The sequence below is a fragment of the Sesamum indicum genome, linkage group LG6 (genome assembly GCF_000512975.1).
Source record: "Sesamum indicum cultivar Zhongzhi No. 13 linkage group LG6, S_indicum_v1.0, whole genome shotgun sequence".
NCBI classification, from domain to species: domain Eukaryota; kingdom Viridiplantae; phylum Streptophyta; class Magnoliopsida; order Lamiales; family Pedaliaceae; genus Sesamum; species Sesamum indicum.
Genome location: NC_026150.1, coordinates 24,245,962 through 24,271,226, shown reverse-complemented (window position 1 = coordinate 24,271,226; position 25,265 = coordinate 24,245,962). Strand labels below are relative to the sequence as shown.

At 36.6% G+C, this 25,265-nt stretch overlaps 6 protein-coding genes and 1 non-coding gene across 7 annotated transcripts; 3 read left to right on the top strand and 4 right to left on the bottom strand.

Moving 5' to 3' along the window:
- TRNAA-AGC lies at positions 2 to 74 on the bottom strand. The gene has a single exon. It is a non-coding gene; the product is annotated as a tRNA-Ala (tRNA).
- On the bottom strand, positions 242 to 2,048 carry LOC105165729. Its single transcript, XM_020694729.1, has 3 exons — positions 969 to 2,048; positions 581 to 685; positions 242 to 507 (listed from the first exon to the last, which is right to left on the bottom strand). Exons 1-3 carry the CDS (start codon positions 1,134 to 1,136, stop codon positions 442 to 444), a joined length of 339 nt encoding a protein of 112 aa, XP_020550388.1. The 5' UTR covers positions 1,137 to 2,048; the 3' UTR covers positions 242 to 441.
- LOC105165728 (E3 ubiquitin-protein ligase RNF12-like) lies at positions 2,203 to 4,432 on the bottom strand. The gene is made up of 2 exons (XM_011084832.2): positions 3,414 to 4,432; positions 2,203 to 2,386 (listed from the first exon to the last, which is right to left on the bottom strand). The coding sequence occupies exon 1, from the start codon at positions 4,363 to 4,365 to the stop codon at positions 3,454 to 3,456; it is 912 nt and encodes a 303-aa protein (XP_011083134.1). The 5' UTR covers positions 4,366 to 4,432; the 3' UTR covers positions 2,203 to 2,386; positions 3,414 to 3,453.
- LOC105165727 (histone-lysine N-methyltransferase ASHH3) lies at positions 5,652 to 13,330 on the top strand. The gene is made up of 15 exons (XM_011084831.2): positions 5,652 to 5,802; positions 6,272 to 6,346; positions 6,656 to 6,715; positions 6,840 to 6,969; positions 7,181 to 7,292; positions 8,246 to 8,345; positions 9,423 to 9,501; positions 9,590 to 9,761; positions 9,840 to 9,920; positions 10,015 to 10,192; positions 10,786 to 10,813; positions 10,924 to 11,014; positions 11,451 to 11,499; positions 11,585 to 11,669; positions 12,894 to 13,330. The coding sequence occupies exons 3-14, from the start codon at positions 6,698 to 6,700 to the stop codon at positions 11,654 to 11,656; spliced, it is 1,110 nt and encodes a 369-aa protein (XP_011083133.1). The 5' UTR covers positions 5,652 to 5,802; positions 6,272 to 6,346; positions 6,656 to 6,697; the 3' UTR covers positions 11,657 to 11,669; positions 12,894 to 13,330.
- On the top strand, positions 14,068 to 17,736 carry LOC105165726 (non-structural maintenance of chromosomes element 1 homolog). The gene is made up of 6 exons (XM_011084829.2): positions 14,068 to 14,333; positions 14,914 to 15,110; positions 15,275 to 15,355; positions 16,277 to 16,516; positions 17,090 to 17,167; positions 17,254 to 17,736. Exons 1-6 carry the CDS (start codon positions 14,219 to 14,221, stop codon positions 17,503 to 17,505), a joined length of 963 nt encoding a protein of 320 aa, XP_011083131.1. The 5' UTR covers positions 14,068 to 14,218; the 3' UTR covers positions 17,506 to 17,736.
- On the top strand, positions 17,736 to 21,106 carry LOC105165856. The gene is made up of 6 exons (XM_011085018.2): positions 17,736 to 17,789; positions 18,269 to 18,506; positions 18,598 to 18,701; positions 19,869 to 19,966; positions 20,398 to 20,581; positions 20,714 to 21,106. Exons 1-5 carry the CDS (start codon positions 17,736 to 17,738, stop codon positions 20,546 to 20,548), a joined length of 645 nt encoding a protein of 214 aa, XP_011083320.1. The 3' UTR covers positions 20,549 to 20,581; positions 20,714 to 21,106.
- LOC105165725 (cyclin-dependent kinase inhibitor 4) lies at positions 22,194 to 24,797 on the bottom strand. Its single transcript, XM_011084828.2, has 3 exons — positions 24,302 to 24,797; positions 22,689 to 22,892; positions 22,194 to 22,588 (listed from the first exon to the last, which is right to left on the bottom strand). Exons 1-3 carry the CDS (start codon positions 24,676 to 24,678, stop codon positions 22,519 to 22,521), a joined length of 651 nt encoding a protein of 216 aa, XP_011083130.1. The 5' UTR covers positions 24,679 to 24,797; the 3' UTR covers positions 22,194 to 22,518.

The following is a 25,265-nucleotide window of genomic DNA, read 5'->3' as shown; positions in this document are numbered from 1 at the left end:
ATGGAGATGCGGGGTATCGATCCCCGTACCTCTCGCATGCTAAGCGAGCGCTCTACCATCTGAGCTACATCCCCTTTGTTATTGAACAAAAACAAAAGATCAATCTATTCAATTAAAATCCGCGTATAAACATTACTTGCGTATTGAGGGGAGCATTGAGAGACCATGTCCAATCTCAATATATGGAAATTTTTTTCCTTCTTCTGATTAAATACTACCCGGAGACAAAAATTGACAAGAATATCATAGACGCTTGATGTTCCTTCTTTTCAATCTCCAATCTTTCACATGAACTGAATAAACCCTTCATCTCATTTGAACTGAAACCATAAACATGTCATTATAATACATCTCCACCCTTACTACCAAATGTTACATGCGTGCGTTACGCTTTGGAGCAGCTGTGCACTTGGTCCCGCAAGACAACAACTAAAATTAAACTCAGCTAGGCTGGCTTCTCCGCAACTTATACCTGATCTTCATATTGCCACCATCTAGTTGGAGCATCTGCAATGTATCAAATGTCATAAACAGTGGCATGAAAACGCTTAAAATGACTGCTTTGGCTTCAACAACCAACCATCTGGATGTTCTTTAATATGGGTCCAACTTGAGCTATGGAAACGCATTTAGTTCCAACATCCAAAGTAAGAGGCGGTTCTGATAACTCAATGGCATCCGCGCCCTGCAAATTCTCCAGAAGAACCAGTTAGTCTATTATGTGCAAAAAACTGAATAGCCAGGGTACATGCAACAATTTGCAAGAGATTCACCAAAAATTATATAAGTACATGAAAGATATATAGTTTTGCCGTATTGTTCCCATGTACATACGTAGAACTGTATCCACATCTAACAACATTTTTCTCATTGAACAGGAAGCACGCTAGCACCTTTTTCGCTTTCATATATCAATTTCAACAATGAAATTCTCTTTACTCAAACAATTATTTTCACTACAGAGCTACCTCGTAAAGCACTTTTGGTGACAAGTAACATAAACTCCCCATCACAACCAAGCCACGGATACACCCATTAATATGGCAGTCCAGTATGCATGCACCTTCATCCAACAGACAAGAAGTGGATAAGCTAACATGCATTGGCAACATAATGCTATATGATTTAAAAAACATCCGGATCCTAACTACAGAACTTGGCTGCAGGAATATAAGAGAAAGGAAGATCTTGAAATGAAATAAGAGGATGAATTGACGCCATCATCTTCCTAAAGAACTATCACATAGTTATGAGAGCAACCGTAATTGTCATCTTCAAAAAGGAAAATAAGGAATTCACGGGCAGAAAGAGGAAGGATTAAGAGGCACCCATATCTAAACATAATACAATAAATCTCAGCGCCCTTTCTTTTTCTAGCTCGACAAGTTAAAGTTGGTAAATACCATAGCGGAATCATGTTGATGTTGGGCAACTGACCACCAAGAACAGCATATCTATCTACATGGAGGAATCAAGGCAAAACATAAAGATCTATACGAGTATGACGTTGATATGAAATACACTTGTTGTACCTTCACAACTCTAATAAACATATGTGCTATACCTGCCAACAAAAGATGCATTAGAGGACTGATAAAGCAAAAAGTCAAAATTTTCCAAAGCATCTAAAGATCATGATTGTTGGCTAAAACTCAGCAAATTACCTCTAATACAGCAGGCAACTGGCAGAGGCTTTTATAAACACTTAGAACTGTTATTTGCTGGAGATATATACCAAAATTCTCTTTTCCATAGTCTTCTAGCTTCTCCGAGGGAAATGAGGTAGTAGCTAGCTCAAAATAAACACATCATGCATTTTAAAAAATAATGTAAAAGAATACTTTTTTCTACTTTAATTTTTCTTTCACTCATCTCCCCTCATGATTATAGGAAGGTCATCCAGCTGCCCAGTTGATTCGACCCGTAAAAAGATAATCTCATACCTGGAAGTTAAAAGACAACAATGCCTACAACAATGCTAATTCAAATTTTATTGATTTGATAAATATATAAGTACAATCTCCCATCGGATCCTTGACTCGAAGATCTATTTTCTATACACAATTCCCATATTTTGTCCTTTCCCATCCCTCTCAATCTCTAACCCAGTTGAAGAAATCAGATGAAACCTTTTTGTCTTCTCATTAAAATAAAACAAGAAACCAACCACTTCTTGAGATCTAGCCATTTTTTCCGAATTTCTCCAAGAAACCTCTTGCAGTTGATATACTGGTCCATCCCTACTCAAGTTTTGATACTAAAAAGACTATACAAAACAAAAAACAAAACTCTGCACGGAAGAGCTGCTGCTTTCTCAGGTCCATGTTTGTAAGCTCCTAGGAGAAATCAACTCCAAGATCTTCAAGAAAACTGACGTTACATCAACCTGCAAGGAAAGTCACCAAAATAAGATCAGCTCGGCATTTACTACAGCCAGTTCAATGCATACAGGATTAGGAACGAAGGTTTACCTCACGAAAGGCTTGAAAACAGACAGAATTATATCTAAAAGATTAGACATAAATGCCACTAGTGACTGCTTATGCTAACCACTGCAAATATGATTATGGAGACCAGAGGACGGAAGCATTGAAATTCGTGCAAACACCAAATGATTGAGCGAAGCATTTGATGTTTAAATGTCAGAAGAAATTGCTTTTGGCACTTTAGAACTTCTACGGAACTTTTCATGGAACACCTTAGCAAAGCTCAGTAAAGAAAATAATAAACTAGACTCCTTCATTTGAAACCTAGACTAAAGTGCCAAAAAAACGTTTCATTCCATAAAATCTTACCAAGTTTACCCAGAGTCTGAAGGTGTTCTGACTACAGTGATAATTGATAAACTGCTGTATCAGGGGAAACATGTGCTTATATAAGTGAACCAATGGGGAGAAAACACGATGCAACCGACCAAACTGCTCACAACAACAAGACGACAACCGAACAACCAGAAATAGGAACTGAATACCGTATAATTAAGTTAACTCACAAGTTACCAGGAATGAACCCACTCTCTCCTGTCGTTACCACTGGAAAGGCTTCAGTTTTTCTTTTGCATCCTCTATACAAACTGTAGTTATCTATATACAAACTGTGGCTAGCTAACAACTATTACTCCAAATTCATCAACTAGACTTGCTATCTATCCTACAAGTATACAAACTGCACTGGGATTGTGCTTAAATGATTGACCAATCAAGTTGAGCAAATTCACTCTCTAATTACCTTGAGGAATATCAAATTCAAGAAATAACCTCTAGAATTACTCTTAGAAATCCCACAAGTAAACCATCAAAACCATTATAACATAAAACAAACCACATTAGCATGCAAATTATCTTCTATTAAGTAATGAAACAAACAAAAACTGCGGACGTCATCAATGTTGTAATACGAGTCTAATAACATACCAAAAATACATAACTGAATACGCATCGGACACCTTGCTGATCAACACTGTACGGCGTCGACCATCAAGGTATCACCATCCTCATCATGCATTGCGTCGAAATCCCACCCACTTATATCCCCATCATTCGGACTTGAAACCTGTCTATCAGAGCCTGAGGCTGCAGCATTTGGAATCAGACTCTCCTCCCCGTTAACCCTCCTCTCCCCATTAACACTAATCACCGCAGGCTCTCTTATCGGAGCTAAATCCACCACCAAAACCGCATCATACTCCACTTCCCACTGATTCTCGCCCGGGTCAATTCCCTCTCCCGGGTTGGGATCGACGGGGAATTTGTAGCGGCACAGAGGGCAAGTGTTACTCCTTTTAAGCCACTCAACAATACAATCCTTGTGAAAATAATGCTCGCAAGGCAATTCATTGACTGTTAAGGAACTACCTGGATTGATCTCGAAATCCTCCATGCAAATTGAGCACGACGGAAGTGAAGGAGTTGAATTTGGGGCAAAGGTTTTAATCGGAAGTGAACCGACAAATGATTTCAAAGCAGGTGTAGATGGATGGAAATTGGGAGTTGTGAAGGATAGAAGCGAATTATCTGAATCGTAGTCCTCATCAGAGTCCGACTCATCGGAGGTGTAAGCAAAGATGCTTGAACCAGTGCCATAATCAGAATTTTGCGGCGTCAGAGTAGAGGGAGGTGGAGGAGGTGGCGGGGGAGAGACGGTGTGGTGGGGTATGAGGTGACGGTGATGGCATCGAGGGCAGCGGAAAGAGGAGGGAGAAGATGCGGATGTGCTGGCGGTGGGGGTTATATGGAAGGAGAAGTTGCAGTTGTAGCAGCTGTACGATCGGCGATTTGAAGCGCCGCCGCCAATGGAAGATGAAGAGGCACCGCCGATGGACGGAATGGAGTGGAGGGTGGGGGGCTCCGCCATTGTTGACGTCATGGATTCCTGCCCCGCTGTGGCTTCTAAATCCGCGCGTCCAGTAATTTTCGTCAACTTATATACTGGTACGATGTACGAATTTTGCTTCGCTCACTATTCTTGAAAATACCTTTTTATTTCTATTTTCCGATTTAAATTTCTATAATTTTTCCAACAATTTTAGTAGCTTTTCTTAGTACAAAACCAGGACATCAATTTTATTCTCTCCACATGCAACAACAAATAAGATGAAAATAAACATTTAAACACACTGGTGAGTTTAACTTCAAAAATTCCTAGCATCATATGAAATACGTTACATCGAATCTTGTATTTTATTAGAAATAACTAAATTTAACTTAAAATCCAACAAACTTTGTCGTGTTATTTACTGGCATTTTCGTCTTCCATCAGACAAATTTCCTGTGCTTAAATAATTAATAATCGACATGGGTAATTTAACAATCTGAATTTTTTAAATGTAGTATTTGCGTGACTATTGAGTCTAATATATAGGTTATTGTTGACGTCAATGAATAGTTTTAAATTTTTTTTCTTTATTAAAAATTGATCCTCTTCGTAATAACCAAAATAAAAAAAAAAAGGCTATAAAAACAAAATTTTGAATACTATTTCCTATAATTTTGAGGGGGTACATCACATTAATTAAAATTTAAAACATAGTACATAGTAAGTATGAATTAATTATCGAGTATTACAATCATAGTATCAGTTACTATATTTTTATCAAATACTAATGGAAACACACGTCTGGTCCCCTCTTTCTCACGTCCACATACGTTTTACACGCGTATCTCCGTTAATATTTGACAGAGACATAACAGCTAGGATCAAAATTTATTTAAACTTGATAAGTTTTAGACTAAAATTATAATTTATAGAACAATAAGAACCAAAATTATTTTAGTAATATTATTGAGGGCAAAAAATGTGATTTTCCCAAATTCCAATTGGACATAAATTAAGATTCAGTATGAGTTGGGCTAATTGGACATGATTCCATATCCAACTGGTATTTGCAAAAATTAAATAAAATATATTAATATCATTTTACTTAATTTGTGACAACGAATGTTTGGAATAATAATTATTATTTTTCATTCTTCGGGATTAAATGGATAATTATTGAAAAGAGTATAAATATAATTTTCAAATATTTTTTGATAAAATATAATTTTATATTTTTAATTACTATTTACTTCTCCAAAATTAAAAAGGCATTTATTTATTTTTCAACCCCGCGCACAATGAGAAGCTGACCGTTATTTACAAATCTTATTGGCGAATTAAAATGACCTTTCACTCCTTAACCTCTCTTCCTCATCTCGACTCTCGCTCACTCTTGACACAGACAAATACAAGCACAAACACACTGCCGCACATTTCAGACAGTGCAGGATACGCATTTCCGTCGCCTTTTTTCTTACCTCCTAGTGGGTAAGAAAGTTTCTCTGTCCGTTTGTTTGTATTTCAGCCTTTGATTTTTCATGTTTTAGGGTTTATTGATTTGATTTTGTTTTCCCGGTTATTACTTAAACCCTAGTCTCCGAAAATTATGTGAGTGTTGTAAATTACTTGTTTTCTTCCTTTTTTTTGGTTAAGAATATTGGTTACGAGTGTCAGAATTTTTGAACTTCAGAACTAATTTTCCTTGTTTTTGACTGAGCTAGACAGCGCGAATTGCTCTCTGTATCGAAAATTCATCTGAAATCTGAATTCGTCTTGTTTTCTTGATGATCTTAACTTACTCTTTCAAAATTTAGCGTGTAATGGTGGTTCACTTCTTGGTGTTTGGGGCAGGAGCGAGATATTACTGTTTTTTCCAACTGTAGTGTTTATTGGTAAATCGTTTACATGGAGAAGGAATCAGGATCTGGATGGTCATTTCATCAATTTTTATTTTCAGGTGCATGAATCGGTGATGAGACAGAGTGTTGTATCATCTACTATCATGATGAGCATGCATAGTCAGCATTCATAGGTTTGTTCATTTCGTACTTCTATCTTGATCTGTTGTATAAGTTTCACCGACTTAATCTTACCATCTCTATTCTTGAAGATTCCATTTATTAGTTTTATTGTTCTGCAGTATCTAGGTGCTTATGTATGAGTAATATTGATTGACAAGAGTGTGTGCAAAAATTACAAGGAGATATGCAACTTCCAGAAATGCAAAAAATAATTCAATTTGCAAAATTAGAAACTGTATCATTATTTTTGTAATAAGAGCGAATTGTTTCTCTTTTTCCCTTTATTTTCCCTTCACCATTTACTTCCTATGTTGATGCAGATATATTTGTCTTTTGCTACTAAGCAGTCCTTAACCAAGGCCATGCCTGCTGTGAAGAAGGTTTATATCTTGCATTCTGTATCATATTTTTATGACTTCTTGCACTTGTACGGTTTGTGAATAACTGTGACTCTGTGTATCTTTCCTTGTAATCGTATTTTGACTTTTATCCTTTTTTGACCAGAATGCTGAATGCATTGGGATAAGGCAAGTTTTTAATAAACTGGTAAAGGAGATTGGAAGTCCAGTTGATTTTGAACTTCCTGAATCTTTCAATAAATGGAAACCTACATCTTACTCTTTCATCAGGCGCAGTATCCTTAATAATTGGTTTCTTACTTTTCTTATTGTATGAAAGCAATGCTTGGTATTTTATTTACTTCTCATGTCATCATTTTCAAGCATTCAGAAAATTGTCATATTCCATTTTCTAATCTTTATCAAAAGTTTTGTGTTTTGTTTGGTTTTATATAAACTCCTCTTCCGCTGGGGTGTTCTTTTTTAATAAATCTTAACAACCCCAAGATGTATATCTAACTAAGAAGATGAAAAGGCGTTTGGAGGACGATGGCATTTTTTGTTCATGCAGCTCATCAGCTGGATCTTCTGGTGTTTGTGGTAAAGATTGCCTCTGCAGGTAAGGAGTGGTGGGATTGGCTTTTTGCAACTTAAGACTTTGAATACTTGTTTTTTTCTCTTTTCTTGGTTGACATTGGTCTACACTGAATGCTATCTTGCATCTTGCGATAAAACATTACTAGTGAACATTAAAGTTTTTCACTATATTGAATAAAGAAGTAATAGGGAATAGAGTCACATGTTTTTTAAAGGTTGAGGTCTTCTCTGGAGAGGGTTTTTCTCTACCCGTTGTTGGCTGGTACCTATATTGCCACTCTGATACTTCTTGTCCATCTTCCACCGTCTGCAACTTTGTGTTGTTAATCTAATTTTCACTTTGGTTTGATGTAATTTTTGCTGTTTCTCATTTAATTTAGGATTATGGGCTTCTGGTGCTTTAATTGATATATAATTCCCAGTCATGTGATGTGTTGAAATGAGATACATTCCTATTACCTTTCATCCAGGAACCTTCTCGTTGAATCTTACAACCTGGTGGCTAATAAATTCATGGATCTCAGATTTGATAAATCATCTTAAAATCTCTATCCTCCACTCAATTCTTCTTCTTCACGGTTCTGCTGTTGTTACCACTAATTCATTTCTACTTTAATTTGTGGGGAAATACAGAAAATTTTGGTTTCTCTCCTGGAAAAGGTTTGAAATGCCTCTGCACATGGGCAGACGCAGATCCATGATTTTATTCCCGAGAGGTTTGTCGAGCTTTTTGCAAGACACCCTAAAATTCAAGGAGGATTTGTATATTTTGATACTTCCATCCTGTCCTCTAACGATCCTGCATGTTTACTTTCCAAGGAGATATATCATGATTAGCATTTTCAAGTCCCAGAACCCCCACTTCTTCCTTAATTTTGGGAATCTTATTCTTGTTCTTTTCCGGAGATGTCGTAGAGTTCATGACTTGGATGAACAAGTATCTTATTCTGATTGGTAGCGGTGTTTCCTTTACAGTATGCTAATGTCTAGCTGCTCTTCGGGCTGTAAATGTGGGAGCTCATGTGTGAATAAGCCATTTCAGCAAAGGCCTATGAAGAAGATGAAAACAGTGCTGGTAAAACTTTTCTTTCATTATCTAAATGGTAAAGAAGCATTTATTGAACTCTGTATATTTGTACATTGTTAGTTCTATGTTCTATTGTGTCCAATGGCTTTGTTTTACTAAACTGTTATTGCTTACGAAATAGCTGCTGAACTTGTGAGGTGAATGATTGAGTCAATAATGTTCTGAACATCTCTCAAAGCTCAATATGCATTCTTGTGATTCCTGATTCTTTTTGGAGTAACTTTTCTTGGTGACCAGTTTTATTTGCTTGTTCCCAGTTCCATAAGTGCTTGGTTGTTTGTTCCTTTTCGGACTTGACTGTTGCTTCTAGGGGCTTGTTTCCTGTGCTGGAAGTTGAGAGTTTCTAGATGTTGTGGTTTGAGAACCCTTAGCTCCTTTATATTACTCTTTTTATCTAGCCTGTGAACTAATCAATACATTTCTTACTAGATTACAGATCTTTTTTATATGCTGAGCTGATAGTTCCATTCGCCTTGTTGGATACTGGGTTGAGTTTTGATTTCCCATTGCATAGGCATATATTATTATTACTATTTTCAATTTATTTTGTTGTTAACCCATAACATGGCTTTTCTAGGAAATGATGTCTTGCTTAACTTTGCATTTCAAAGAGATCTATAAGCGATCTCACATTTTCTTCCTCAGCATCTATTTGCTAGCTCAGTAATGCCACTTTTAGGTTCATATCTTACCAGTATTTTTGAGATATGCTTTCTCGGGTAATTATACATCTTGCAATGAAGAGCCAGGTCTCCTATTAGGTGCTGGCACGGTTGATTTAATCTGCTGGCCATGTAGCTTACTTTTTCCATGTTAAGAAACCAGGCATTCATGTTACCATTTCCATGTTGCCACCGTGCAGATTCTTAGCATAGGTTGATTGTATACACTTACCTGACTTTGACTCTTGGAATCAGATATCTCGGAAAATTTGGTTCAGTTGCATGCCTTAATTTCATTTTTTCATATGCAAATACAACATGGGATTTTTGTGGCATTTTATCCTGGTGTTGTCATCTATCTCTACCAAGTCATCATTTCAGTTTTGATCTGTTCTTGTTTCAGACTGAGAAATGTGGAATGGGCGTTGTTGCAGAAGAAGACATCAATCAAGGAGAGTTTGTGATAGAATATGTTGGAGAAGGTAAACCATTTGGTAGAAAGATTGTAAGTTATGCATGTTTCTAACATGGAGCAAGTAAGCTGATGTGAAACTTACTTTTCTCTTTCAGTTATTGATGATAAAACATGTGAAGAAAGACTCTGGAAAATGAAACACAGCGGGGAAACAAACTTCTACCTATGTGAAATCAATAGAGACATGGTGATTGATGCCACTTATAAGGGAAACAAGTCGAGATACATAAATCATAGTTGTTCTCCCAATACAGAGATGCAGAAATGGTCAGGCTGATCCCTATTTCCTAAGTGTGAAGCAATTTTTCTTTGCTTGTTTGACTTCTCAGCAACTCCCCATTTCAGGATGATTGATGGTGAGACAAGGATCGGCATATTTGCAACCCGTGACATAAAGAAGGGCGAGCATCTGACCTATGATTATCAGTATGCGTTTGTCCCAATTCTTAATTTATTTAAATCAATAAGTTGTTTGATCGCACGAAGTTATATTCCAATTCCAGTCTAACAAGTCTAGCAGGTTTGTGCAATTTGGTGCAGACCAAGATTGCTATTGTGGTGCTGCCGGCTGCCGGAAGAAGCTGGGAGTTAAACCCAATAAACCAAAAGTACCCTTTTCAGATGCTGAATTGAGAATAGCAGCATGCCAAATGGCTGCAAACTCTCCAGAAGTGAAAGCAGTTGTATCGAACAAACCTGTAAGCTTTACTTATTTTTACATAAAGTGGATCTATTGCATGGTTTTAGGAAAGTGCATTGCTGATTTAACTGCAAGTTTTTTAGTAGTTTCATTTGCATATTCATCATGTTTATTTATTTATTTTTGTCAAGTTCTTGGCATGGTAGTTATGATGAGCAGCACACTCATTTGAATCTAATAGAAATAGGAAATACTGTTCCTACTATCATCATTAGTTTCATTTTCTGGTCAGAGCTGGAGCTCTAAGTGACATGTAATGATTGGATGATAGATTTGAATTGGTCAAGTATTGGCTGTTGAGGTGGAAAACTTCTGTAGTTATTGTTGAATGTTGAGTTGATGTAAAAGTCACGGTCATGACTCCGAAATCTCGCAAGGAAAATGTCATGATCTGTTTGAGGTGGCACTCACAAGAGTTGTTACATTTTCTCTTCTTTTTATGCCAACTCTGTGAACAATGAGGCAGTTGTTCTATAAGTTAGTTTAACATTCATCAGTATGACATATTGTTCCCTTTTTTAAGGGTTGTTTTCTATTTGTTCCCGAGTATTTTGTCAAATGGGGACTAAGTTGCTGCAATATTTTTTGAAGGTCTGTATGAATGGAGTTCCTGGTGTAGGTGAGCTGCTTCAGCTTCTCAACGGCTCAACTCTTTTTCTGTCTGGCCCAAACAGACTTAGTCTGTGTTGGGCATTGTTTATACTATTGCTCATGATTGATTTCTTTCAGGAGGTCCAAGACACAATCCTTCTCAACAAAAAAAGAGACGTCTAAATTGCATTGGTTCAGTAATAAGAATTTTTCATTTTTCTGATAAAAGGTATGACTGGTTTTATCATATGGGATATGTACGATAGTTAATTGAATCTTTTATTTGTGTCGTTCAATTCTGGAAGCTTTTACATTGGTGTAATTGGTTATAGTTCTAGAAGTGGTTTACAATCTGTGGTTGCTAGTCTATATGCTGTTTCTGTGCATGTCATCTTGGAAGAATAAAAAAACAACATAATTTCTTCAACTTTGTCCCAAACCCAACATGTTTATTATCTTCGAATATAGAATTATCCTGTATGCATGGAAGAAGTGTCCTCATTATGCTTGTTGCTCATGGCCCTGATTTTGAACCAGACAAATTAGGTTTGTAGCTTTGTGTAGAATATAAAAATTATTGCAATTGTTGCTCTATAGCTCTCTTTGCCTTTCACTTTCCTTTCTCTATTTGCTTAATAATGTGCTGCAAACTTCATCTTTCTCAGGTCCTTTGGTATTATAAGACGGTTTGATAATACCAGGAGAAAACATTTGGTGAGGCATCAAGGCACTTTTGTGATACATTGTTTCCAACTTAAGACTAGCTCTTTATTTCTAAGTCTTCTTTTTCCAACTACAGATCATGTTCGAAGACGGTTACTCAGAGTTCCTGGACTTGGCAAAAGAAGAATGGGAATTTTGTAATTGCTAAGTGTGATTGTCAGGTAAGTCTGATGCTTGCTTATCTGGTTTTACTTGGATTCTGCTGAGGAAAAGGATGGGAATTTAAAATGAAAATGAAGTGTCAAAAGATAAAGTACATAATGCTATCATTTGAAGTGAAAAAAACGTTTAGACATGAGTAGGAATGTGGGAAGCGGCGCAATGGGCATGTTGAAGGCAGAGCAAAGTTGTGTGTATATTATGGAAGAATATAATCTGAATATATGGAGATGGAAGTTTGTCGATAATTATGAATCAATAACCTACCGACCAAAGATATCAATCCTAATAAATAAGAAAAGATACACAAAACCTAGAATTTCTTCCAACACTCCCCTCAAGTCGGATCATATATATCAAATCATAATCATGTCCTGCTTGTTACACAAGTTTTAAATTGCTTTGCTCCTGAAAAGGTGTGATCCTTGCTCTAAAGGCGTAAATGTAGTGCAAATTAATATGTCCTCTTGAACAAAGTGACGATGAACTTTAATATGTTGTGTTCTTTCATGGAAACTCTTTAACCTCCCTATTTCACTACTGGTATGTGCCATGCCTTGAATTACACTTCTACACTCGATCTAGCAGCTATATTTTGTTTCTTGCTGCACCAAGTTACAGTAGTCCAGTCGGTGCAATACGCGTCAGAAGGTTTGGTTGTGTTTTCACTTTTCATTTTCAATTTTCAGTTTTTAGTGGGAAATGTGTGTTATATTTTTTATTGATTTAAAATTGTTAGTGATGTCACATCAAAGCATTATGAAGAAAATATATTTATTAGTTTATAAAATCAATGACTGAAAATTTTATATGCATGTAAATATAAAAAAATGTAATGATTGATATGAGAATGAAAAGATTTGTATATGAAACCTTTACGCTTTGCTGAGATATAAGGTGCCATTTTAGGATTCCATTTCCTAGTACCATGACCAAAATGAACTCCTGCCTCCAGCATCTCTTCCAAGTTGATGTTCCAATATCTTCTTGTCATCTCCCCCCTCTTCCCTGAAAAAAAGAAAAAAGAGACGAGGAACCCTGAATAGAATATTTCCATGGAAAATACATAAACAATCTTGACAGTCCACGTTTCGGCAATAGCCTCTTTACTGTTGCGCCTTGGCCCCACCCTGAAAAGGTTTTGGAGAAATTCTGGACAATATGAATGTAGTGCATGATGATAATGAAGGCCTTATGCCATGTGTATGCATGTTTGATTTCTGTAGGTGTAAGCTGCAATAAGATGTAGAATAAATGTTGAAGGAAGTGGTGTTAGATTCGAGATATATACAGTTGGGGACCAGCCAGGCTTCTTGTTGTGCCACATGCTGCTGCCTCTTACAAGATGCATATTTTGGACCATAAGTTGATTCTATATGCATCTTTTTGTACTTTATGATCGTAAGTTGATTCTATATGTATGTTGTACTTTTTGATGAATAATGGCTTCTGCATTTCCTTTGTTTTTTATGTATGTTGTACTTTTTGATGAATAATGGCTTCTGCATTTCCTTTGTTTTTTTCGCTGAACTGTAATTGTAATCGCAGCTGCAAGTGTAACATTAGCTTGAGAGAAACTGTATTGTCTAGTACAAATTCCATAACCAAAATACATTGTAATATTGGACAATATTTGTAGTGTGCTTTCATAATTGCAACTCATTTTCAGGAATTATGAAATTACATATTCTTCATATTCGAAGTTGAGTTCATATTCATGCGATTAGATGCATTACAAAAGTTCTATTTAAACTTTTAGGGGTTGCAATCTCATTATCAGCGTTGCAGCTGGAATGTCGTCGCAGGATTAGAGGTTCTCCGTTTTCATGTTATCTCACGAGCCAGAATATTCTTACATGAATCGAATGTGAAAACATTAGATGACGCCACCGATGACACATTGAGACTTATAATGTGATATGATGTGATTTATACATATTTGTTATTTTTTCACTTGATTCTACACCTCATGATATATTGTTTATTTACACAAATTATTCTTATATTTTGAAAATTATACATATATTCATAAAAAAATATTAATATTATTTACATAAATCAATCATACTTTTGAAAAATTATACATACAATTCAGAAAAATATTAATATTATTATACAAATTATTCATATTTTTTGATTGTTAGGGATAATTTTATAATTACGTAAACAAACAAAAATAGTTTGTTAAATAGCCCATATTATGAGGTGTAAATATAATTATTCTTTTTATAAATTTTTTGAACCAATAAAAAAGACAAACAAAGCTAATGAGAAAAATGTTAAAGTGGGTTATTCATTCATGAGGGACTGAGCTTATATTACGTTTTTTGGGCCGAGAGAAATACGTCAAGCCCAGATCTCTGGTGCCAAGTTGTTTATTACACGCGCAGTTATTTTGACCCGTGGTCCCCATATTATCAACCCTAAAATCTTTCCCGCCAATTGAAGTCCCAATTTTGCGCTTCCCTTTCTCCTTCCTCAATCAATCTGGTGCTAGCTGTTTGCCAATCGTTCTCTTCGGGTTTTCTCGCCGGAAAAAGGAGTTGAGAAAATGCCGCCGCTTAGTTGGCGGCACCACGCCCTAATTCAGTCGCTGCTGTCGAGGGGTCCACTTAAGGAAGACGATTTCCGCTCCATCTTCTCACAACTTACCGGGAAAGCTTCAGGTGTATATATTTTTTTTCATTTTTATCTTTTTATTTTCAACCCTTTTTTGGTATTGTCGGGGAAGGTATAACTGTTGAAGCGCAAAGTATTTGAAGAGCTTATGTTGGCGGAGTTTGTACCGTTTTTTTTTTCCCATCCAGTATGGAGGGTTTGAGAAATTAGTTTTTTTTTCGATGCCTTTAGTTTTTGTTTAGTTGATAGTGGAAGTTATTAAATTTTGCCCCATTTGCCATCTGTGGGACTTCTAGGATGGAGCTGCTAAAAGTTTTGTTGAAGAATAGCAGCATTGCAATATGGTACCATGTTCAAATGGCTAATGTAGTTCGCTTTTTGGGAGGTCTTATCCAGATTTTCTAGTGTCCAAAGAGTTCTTTATGGCCAACACTTTCACATTTGGATTTGGAAATGTTTTACCCTTTAAAATGTCGGTAACTAAATATATCCCTTTTTTAAGAGATCTTGAAGCAGGTTGCAGTTGTATGGACTTGGCGGGGATTCATTCCTTGTAAAGCTGTCATTACCAAAATAGGATAATCTATTAAATGGTGCCATGAATTCATATTATGTGTTATTTTGCAGGTTCCCAGCAGCAGTTGTTGAATGAATATCTCCGCAAGATAAATGCAGAATTAAGTTACGTTCAATTTGAGCTGCGAGCCTGCCGGAACCAGTACAATGGCAATGTGTATTATGGTGTTGTCAACAATGTTTCAGACGACCAGGCCAAGCTTGGAACAAAATACACAGTTCCTCAAATTGCTTTCTACAAGGGCATTGTGAGCTTCTTTCCTCTTGCTCTTTGCTTCCCTTTTTACATTAGTTTGATGGTTTTATTCAAACTATTTAAATAAATCACTCTTAGTTTCTGACATTGTTTATTAGGATTATGCTGATTGTGTTTCTTCTTGAGTTTCTTTTTTAATATTCTTTTGATAATTAGATTGAAGCTATTATACAAGATGAGGAAGCTGGAGGCTGTATTTCTAGTACTGATGCACTAAACATACGACTGGAACCACAGGTATTTGTATTTTTCTGCAACCAGATATTGTTGTAAATATAACTTTGTATCTCAAGAAGCAAGGTCCTCTTGACCAATTGAATCCATGCTCCAAGAATTTGGTTCTATTGACTAAACTGTTTCCAAATCATAAACTTTTTGGTTCTTGTCAATAGGAGGCTAAGAGCGAATAGCTCAGGATATCATATTGTTGAAGCACTGTGCTTCTAAAACATTTTCTATGGGAAGTAATTGTACGAATTTAGTTCCTTTAATTTGCATTATTGTACTTGCCCTTGTTCGTTAAACATATTATGATGTTGTTAATTCTATTCTTTCTGAGCTTTTTTTGGGCTACTCACCCTGCCATATCTTATTTATTGCCAAGATGATACTGTTTGATCTAGGCTGCATGCCAATTTGATCAGTTGTTTCATGTCCGCACACGCCCTTATTTGGTTCATAGAGGAGAATAGGAGAATTGGAGAATCAGAATTTGCTGCATATATATTGAAAATTCTTTGTGAAGGGTGGTTGCTGAGTAATCTGGAGAGTTAGTCTAAACTCCCAGTGTGATGATTCCTCAGATGGGGCAATGTTCATTTTCAATGAAAAATGTTTTCTAATTGGACTCTAGATGGTGAATGCTATCAAAGAGTTGCATTAGAAGTCACTTCTTTTACATACACATTTATGATGCAGGAAAGAAGTGTGTTTAAGGGTAACCTTTTGACTTCACAAATAATGATATTTGATAAACTTAGCTGTGTATGCCAGACTAAATTACCTACTTATTTGGTTGGCTTTCCTTAAGTTCAATATGGAACTCCATGTATCGGAAGTTTGTCCTGTGCCATGAACAATATTATGACATTTATTTTTTGCCTCTTAATTAGTTCTTACACCAGTACCATTTGTTGGCAACTTTTTACAAAATTGCAGGTCTATGTGGCGTCTGATTCACAGTCACAGGGAGGTGCAACCCAGGTCCCTGCTGCATTTAAGAGTTTTTCCATGTCTCAAAAGGAAAAAACTCTTGAACAATTGGTCAAGGACCAGTGGCTTTGTACAATGCGAGATGGAAAAATTGGTATTGGAGTAAGATCCTTTCTAGATCTCCGAAGTTGGTTCCGTGCTAACGAGGTTCCTGCATGTGAAGTATGCAATGAGGCTGCACTAAAGGTCCGTGTATTTTGTTGAAATGCGTTCTAAATTTCATGTGTCCTACAATTCTATTGGGTAGTAATCCATGCTGCATAATACAAAGCTTTGCATGCGAATAAAAGAAATATGTACAGCCTATTGGGGCATCTACTTTTGTTCTTGAATTTGTACATCTGTAAGAAATCATCAGTACTCAGTTTTTGGATTTGTGAATAAACAGCTTCAATGGTGTACTCTGGAATTGGCATATAACTAGTAGGATATAAGAAATTCAATTTTCCCGCATTAAGAGATTATGTCTGTAGTTGGTTAATTCTTAGGGGAAGGTTAGCTAATTATCTTAGCATTCTGTTTTCTCCTTGTCTATGTTCTACTTTAAAAATCTTCTAGTGCTGATTAATCAGCACTAACGAAATCCCACATTGCCAAATGATGTATTACATCCCAACTCCAAATATTTTGTTAATATTATCCCCTAAATTGTATGTCTTTATCATGTAATCATGGTTTGTTTATTTTATTGGTAATGAGAAATAGTGACGCCTAGCTGCCTCGGAAACTGATGTTATCTGTTCTGTATATTGCGAGCAGGCTCAGATTTGCCAAAACGAAGCTTGTAATGTTCGTCTTCATGCATACTGTCTGAAAAAGAAATTCTCTCAACAAAGGGTACAACTTCTGTTAACTGCGATTTGGTCTTCTCTGTTTGTGCTTGATGGTGTGAATTAATATACAGAGTAATAAATGATTTGCAGATCGGACGAGTTTGTCCAGGTTGTGGTACACAATGGCATGGCTCAACGGTCAAAGCAGAATCTGCAGAAGACGATGATTCAAATATCACATCTCAAGACCCACAGCCTCCTGAGTCTTCCATGAAACGGAAACGTAAATCCTATGAAGAAGCTAATGCTGAAGTTGTAGGATCAGGTTCTGCTCTAACTTCTGCTACTTTGCCCGACCGGAAGAGGGTGACTCGAAGTTCTGCTCGGCTGAGTGCCAACTAAAAGCAGATACTACTTTGTAATATCTCCCTGCTATCCTCGCTTATACCTTGTGAAATAGGAGTCAAATTCTGTCTTTAAGGCTACGGACTGCAGTTTTTTGAAAGCCTTTTCGGCTGTAAATGGTTGTAATATAAAAGTAGCTCAAGCATGTTAGCTAAGCAACAGTCTGCTTATCTTTATATATAATACATCCATATATATAATGGAGAGCTGGAAGAGAAAAGCTAAAAATGGACAACCAGATTAGATTTTTTATTGCAAATCCGTATACATCATTTGACATTGTATACAAAAATGGCATGTATATATTGAATGAAATAGATTGTATAACGCGATTTAGAGTGTGAAATCTAATTTAAAAAACCAACAAGAGTTAGAATTCTCTTGGATGGAATTATTTACATTTGAGGAAATGATTTAAATTTTAGAATTCCAAGTAATTTAAATTTATCTAAATATGTTTGATAAATTTTTTATTATATATTTGAAAATTTTAAATCTAAATTTGTTGATCCAAATGTATATAAATCAAAATCTTTTTAATTTTTTTGAAACAAGTCCGTTGATCTAAATGCAGATATAATCCTTTTTTTTAAAAAAAAATTCTGAAACAAGATACATGTCCAATTTATTTCAAATAATTATTTATAGTCACTATGTTTTTCCTCACTTCTCAAGAAAAATAATAAGGTTTAATTTTCAATTGGGTCGAACCATCAAATAAATAAGTGGGCCAGATATTCGGTAGTGGGCCGAAATGTAGGCCCATGTCCCCTGGGATGCATATTCATGGTTCCGGCGAGGTGTTTCCAAGCTGAGAAAGTCCTCGTTGCGCTCCTCTTCCACCACCGCCGATTCCTCCTCCACCGCCAACATCCACACGAGGGGTTCCAGTAACAAATTACAAGAAGAAGAAGAGAAATTCTATGGAATCACTGAGCAATTGATAGAATTTATCAAATCCTTCTCTCTCGAAACCTTCAGGAACTTCTCTCTTCCTGGTGCTTACTCATGTCTCCAGTTTTTTCTACTATATGATATGCGTGTGCGTGTTTTCGTGTGTGGTAATGGTTGGATTTGATGGTTTTACAGATGCAGAGGGAAGTAGTTGTGATGGTAGAAATTCTGGGAATGTGCGGAAGGATCTTTCTGACTGGCAAGAAACACATGCCATGCTTGTTCTTTCCAGAGTCAAGGTTGCTTTTCCCCCCTCTCTGAATTTTCACGTCATTCTTTTTTTGAAGATTTTTTGCCTTGAGTGAAGGAGGAAGACTTTATGTTAGGACTAGAAATATGAAGTTGAAGTATTGTTTAATAGAGTGTGCCCGTGATGGGAGATTATTACCTTGGTGCTGTTTCTACAGAATTGATGTAGTTATTAAGTTCCAACATGTTATGTACGAAAATTGAAGCTGAAGCTAAAAATATGAACTCAGTGACAAGTTTGAAGTTAGAAAAGGAGATCTAAAAGTTGTTCCATGAGCAGATCGAGTCCATTGAGATATAATATTGGGTTTGATGGGAATAAAGATTTTCTAAGAGTAAAAAGACAAAAGATCGGGGCCTCCACTTAATATAATCTTGGCTAAACCTAGAGTCAAGAGGCTTGCAGGTATATCTGTTGCACTGTAGTGTTCTAGTGGCCGATTACAGTGTACAAGCACTTTAAAGTTTAAACCTTCTCCAATTGGGAGGAAATCTTGATTAAGTGTTCTGAAAATGTTGTAAAATGCCTTCTGCATATGAATGCATTTTGTTATACATTTAGTTTGAGGATAAAGAGGAAAGCAAAGGGATAGTTTTGAGGTTGGTGGATGGGAAGGAGGGTGATCAATGTATTGCAGAGAAAAGGTGTTATCCAGGCTTATAAAGTCATTCTTTCTTCAGCTTCCTATCGATGCATGCAGTTCAAAGGCATGTGAAAAATAAGAATAATATACAGCAGATCTACGCTGAGGCATCTGAATCACTTTAAAGGAAGTGAATGCAAAAACAGTTATTGTTTATTACTTGACCTATCCTGCATCATCTTTTCCATTTCAACTCTTGACCACAAGAATATTTTTCCACAAAAGCTTTATTATCTATCACAACTTCATACATGGCAAAGAAAAAGGTGATATCACCACAATTCTATAATTGGAGCCAATCACAGTATGCATGTGAATCTTGATTCTTGAGTGTCTGTCTTGTAAGATTAATCTCCAAAAATATCATTTTGCCAATTTGGAGGATGGATATTCTGCAGTTATTATATTTGCTTGATTGAGTGGCAGAACTGTTTCGCGGCCCTGCTTTTTGATAAATGATATTTACATCAGTTATGTTAGTTCTTACTGAACCAATCTCCATCTTCTTGTCAGGAACTTGCACAACTACGATTTCAGTTATGCCCTCGCTATTTGAAGGAGAGGCAGTTTTGGAGAATATATTTCAGTCTTGTTAGGAGTTATGTGGCTGAGTGAGTTTGACTCTTTGATATGCTGTGTATTGTTTGACTTGGCTGCTATTCTACGTTCTTACAAGAAGAATCAATGCTCTTATATCATGTAGATAATTAGAGCCTAGAGTTAAAACAGTTGGGGATAATGGGATTCTGTAGTTTGATTTATTACAGGAGTTGGATAAGATAGGAGTGGATCTAGTGAAATAAGGTTTTCAAAACGATCAAACTTTTGGTTGTTAATGGCTGTACCCCAGGCATTCTTACACACCGACCTTTATGAGCTTGGCCCTTCATCCTGTATTTGCCAGCACACGGTTTACCATTCGTGCCTCTTGTTTCCTATAACCTCCTCTCTCTTAGACACGCACAATAACAATGTTTTTCATGGAGTTGATATCACATAGTGAGTGTCATGTAAATTAATTCTTTGTTATGCTAATGATCAGATATGAGCTGCATGCTGTACGACTAGCCAAACTCAAAGAGATTAGAATGGGGAATGAAACTGTCTCTAGCGGTAGTGCCTATGAAGTTGAAATGTCTGAAGCAAAATTTATGAGGCCTGCAGGGTCTGCAAGTACTATGGAAGAAAATTAAGTGACCATCCTCAGTTTCATGATATAGGATGAGGTATTATTTTGATTCTTGTTCCACATTTGTCAATAAGTCTATGCTTTGACTTGAAGAGATTTTACTTTCAACTTCATTACTTGTTGATTTTCTTATGCTAAATGGTGTTAAGTTGTTAGCTTCACGATACAGCTTTCTCTGAGGTCGGGAGTCATCGGAATGGATATCAAGTGAAGTTAACGCAGGTGAAAGTCTGCTAAGGCAACCAAAAAAATAAAAAGAAGGAAAAAAAAAGAAAAGAGAAGAAAAGAAGAAACTCTGTGCTGAAGTCTATATCCGTGCTGTCTGGTAAATGGCAAGGCTCAATCCTTCCTCCAAAATATACCGTTCATCTTACACTTGGTGCTTGTTTATAATATTCAACAGTAGAACGTGAAGAAGCAGAAGTTTAGTTCACTTCTTGTGCTTCTTTGGCTTTGGAAGTTAGCTATTTTGATGTTCAAACTGATCAGGTCCCAGTTGGAACTTTAAATGTAAAATGTGATTCAAATCCTTTTGCAATAGAAATTTCATCTATAGGACTAACGTCTCTTGAGCTTTTGCTAGAATATCAATAGGCATCATCGACTATATAACATTCTTCTCTCATTATCACACGTGTATGCCACTGAAAACCCAGTATCACATGTTGAACTTAGTACGCAGCAGAATGCTTTCTTGCAGATACTCTTGAAAGTAATCCTTTTTTTACTTTTCATATTTGCTGAAGGAACTATTGAGCTGATTCATCACCTTTTCTTTCCTAGCTTTCAGATTACAAGTTGGAACTTTAAAAAGGCAGCATGTTTATCAAAACTAAGTTGCAAATGCATGGTAGAATCTACATTACAATGAGCGAGAATATTCTCAGTTCTGGCATTCAACAAATCTACCAATGTCGTGAAGTATTTGATGATTGCCTCCACTGCCACTTTCAGCTTTAATTATCATCACTTTTCTCTCTCTCTCTTTCTCTCTCTGTATTCTATTAGTTTCTTAATCTTTATATTTGATTCTGTCAGGCTTTTAGCACAAATTTTCAGTCTTGAGACGGATAAAAGCATTCCTAAAACTTGGAGCTTTCTTGCGTATTAATTTGGTAAAAATGTAGTGTTGATGCATTTAGGGACAGGAAGAGGAGAGGACTGTGGAGTGGCACTATCATCAAATCCAAAATACTGGTTGAGTACCTGCAGGCCGTGCAATGTCCCATGTCAAGAGGCAAATATATTTACTCAACAAGATTCTTGACCTATGCTATGCTATGCACCTTCAATAAATGCCCCCACTTGGTGTTTTCTTTTTTCACTCTGCAGCTTTATCACCACAAGCTTCAGAAAAAGGGACAAAACACACACATTGGAAATTTACTAACTTCCTTGAAGGGTGTTCACTGTCCTGACAAGACTCAGAACCTGAATTCAGACAGCAACTTTCTGCAACCGTCCAGCAGATTAGAGGTGAAGCAAACTCAATTAACCAATCTTTCACCTTTCATCTTTCATTAGCAATCGTCCCTTTAGATTCTTGTTGAAATTCATATAGTGAGATGATGGAGTCTCTTCAATTTGTCTGGCGCTTCTCTAAAACACATTCAACATTTCATGAAATTCACTCCAATTAAACAATGTTGTTGGGAGCGGAAGTTTCCAACATTCTTGCCATTACTGATCCAGTTATAACAACACACATCAAAGGGCATGAAACGAAAATTAAAGCAAAAAATTGACATGAGAATATATCAAGTATCCCACTACGGTTGACTGAGAGATTTACAGAGATAAGGTAATTTTTATTAAGACTAGTGATACATTCTCTAGGCATCCTACTTCTATACGGTTGGTCAGCAAACTACCAGCCCTAGTTCAATAACTATCTTCAAATTGCATTTCTTACCAAGGCTCTGTTCACTATACAGTCACTTCAGGGAAACACAATTACGACGATAAAATTTATGCTCAAGGCCTCACTGCTACCCACTCATAACGTCCAGGGAGAGGTAAATCATTCATGAAATCGAAGTTGTACCTGCAGATGCGTTGCATCATAAGTAGCGTATTAATCACCAAATATAGTCATGCAAATTGAATTTTCTACAACATTGAAAAAGAAAGTTAAGGCGCCTTACTTCTCTACAAAATGGCGCTGCAGAAATTGCTCCTCACAGGCAAAAAAGTCCTCCAAATCACGGGCAGAAGGAACATTTACAAGGCGCACATTTTGGGCCCTTGCAGTAGGAGCACTTGAAAATGTCTGTTTTGTAGTAGAGCCAGGGGTAGTAATGGTGTCGGCAGCCCTGATTAAACTGCACGGAGTGCTTTCCCGAGTGCTTCTGCAGAAATGCAGAACTGATAAATACATAATCTACACCCATAATAAACATTAAGGTCCACATGAAAATCCAAAAATATTGATAACAGAAGTTTGACGCGATATATCATATATACTCAAGCTGGTACAAGCAGTTGCCCCACATTGTTTCCGATCTTGCTATGGCCCCATAAAGAAGACATATAACTGTAGTCAGAGATAAGGTCTAAAAAGACATTGCCATAATAATTATACCTTTCACAACACCTATCTACTGCAAATTTGCCTAGTAAAGCAGTCTCTGGTGTTTGTTGTAGTAGTTCTATTTCGTATAAAGGAACAACACAATGTAATTGAAATAATTAAACCTGTTGAAAGGTAGTAGTTCAAGAAAAATTAATCACCAGTACTCATATTTAAGTACCTACGTAGTAGTATATTTTCCAAATAGCAGGAAGAGATATTGATTCCTTGCCATTCAACCCAGCAACAGTAAAAGCAATAGTGGAAACCATTCGCAGCAAATTGGTGTGAGGAAAAAAACAAAACCATCGAACACAATTATTGTGGGGCTAGCATTGTGTGTGCATCTCTTTAATAACTACAAGGCAAGTGGGGCTGCCAGTGATGCAGATGTCAAGATTGTTTATTTATATCATCACTAAAAGAACCATTCAGTAACACCCACTGCTAAACCTTTTCCAAAAACAATTTCACCCAATTTCCACATCTGAAACAGAACATTGATATGGTGCATGCAACTAACCAACGCAGGACTAAAGGTGGGTGAATGCAAAAGCTACTCCAATAAACAGTCACCTTCCGGGCCTAAAGCTGATGATAGCTCCAAGAAGAAATATAGTAATAACAACTGAAAAGAACTACCTCTGACTGAAGAACACTTTAACGTAACATCCATCTCAGTGTCAATGTGTAAAAATATTATAAAAGGATCCCAATCTTTGCTGGTCAGATGAAAAGAACATAAAAATTTAAATAAGCAGGTGAATTTAATTTTAAGAAAAAGGTCCCTCGACGAGCACTTTCAAACAAAAGCGACACACTTTTGCCCCCAAATAAAAACAAGATAAGACCCCATTTTCTTAAGAAAATAAAGAAGTGCAGAGAAAGTTGAGGTGATGAGTTTAGGTCAAAAGGGTTCCCTTTTGCTAGCTAGAAAACCCACTTTTTCTCCAGAACCTAAATTTAAAGAAGGGGTAAAAAGGAGGGAGATAAAAAGGAACAGCAAGAAACCGCAAAAGATTTGCCTCCTTCCTTCTCACAATATTTGACAAACTAAGAACGAGAAGAGGAAATGAACAAAACAAATTGAAACTATTTCAAGCACAGAAGTCCTAAGCAAATTAATTGTGACGCTAGAATATAAAAAGAGGATTAAAACAGAACTGAGAATTACACCCGCGAGTGTACCTTTCCGCTGCTTCAATATCCAAATCATTTTCCCCAAAGGAGGCCTCAATCCCCAAAACCCCCTCTTCAATTGAGCCCAAAATCCCACCCGTCTGGAAACACTCCTCGCGGTTTCTAACTTCCGGGTCTTCCTTCCCTCTGCAAGCACAGCTCTGTCGGAGACTTCGCGAATTCTGTTGCTGCATGGGTTTCTCAAGTCGCCTGGAGCGGAGCTCAAGGTAACAGGCGTCGGGGTTGGAGGGAGACGGAGCGGCGGCCGATTGTAGGCGCTGGAGGGCTAGGGTTTTGGCGCGGGTGCGGACACCGAGATAGGACTGTGAGACGTCCATGAGGGCGACGTCTGCAGTCATCTTAGCTTTCCTGGTGTACTTCCCCATTTCTGCTTCTGCTGTTGTTATTCTCTCCGAGTGCGTTAGGGGGACTCACTTTCATATATCACAAGTCCCACTCAAAGCTTTTCATGAACAGAGAGAGAGAGAGAGAGAAGCAGGTGGGAAAAAAGGGCTTTCAAGTTAATTTTTAGGGGAGCGAAAATTTCACTTTGCCCCCTCAATTTTGTATATGTTGTCATTTGGTCCTTGACGTTTTTAGAAATATATTATTTGGTTCACTTGGTTATGATAATACAATTTGTTATTCTAGTTTTTTACCTCAATACTGACTAGGACTTGATGAATAACCCATTTTCACTTAAAATGACATACTTTAATTTTATATTTATCTTATTATATTTTAAATGGTCTTTAACTAATACATAATTCCACTAAAAATACATTAAACAATAAGTATTTTTAAAGTAAAAATGAAAGATTTTAATAAGTGGGGTACATAGAGAACACTTATCTTTTTTTTTTAAATAAATAAATAAAACAATAAACTACTAAAAATTAATTTATAGTATACAAAAGCTGACATCTCGTCTCCGAATCGAAAAACTTACAACTAACTAATAAATGTCTGTAAC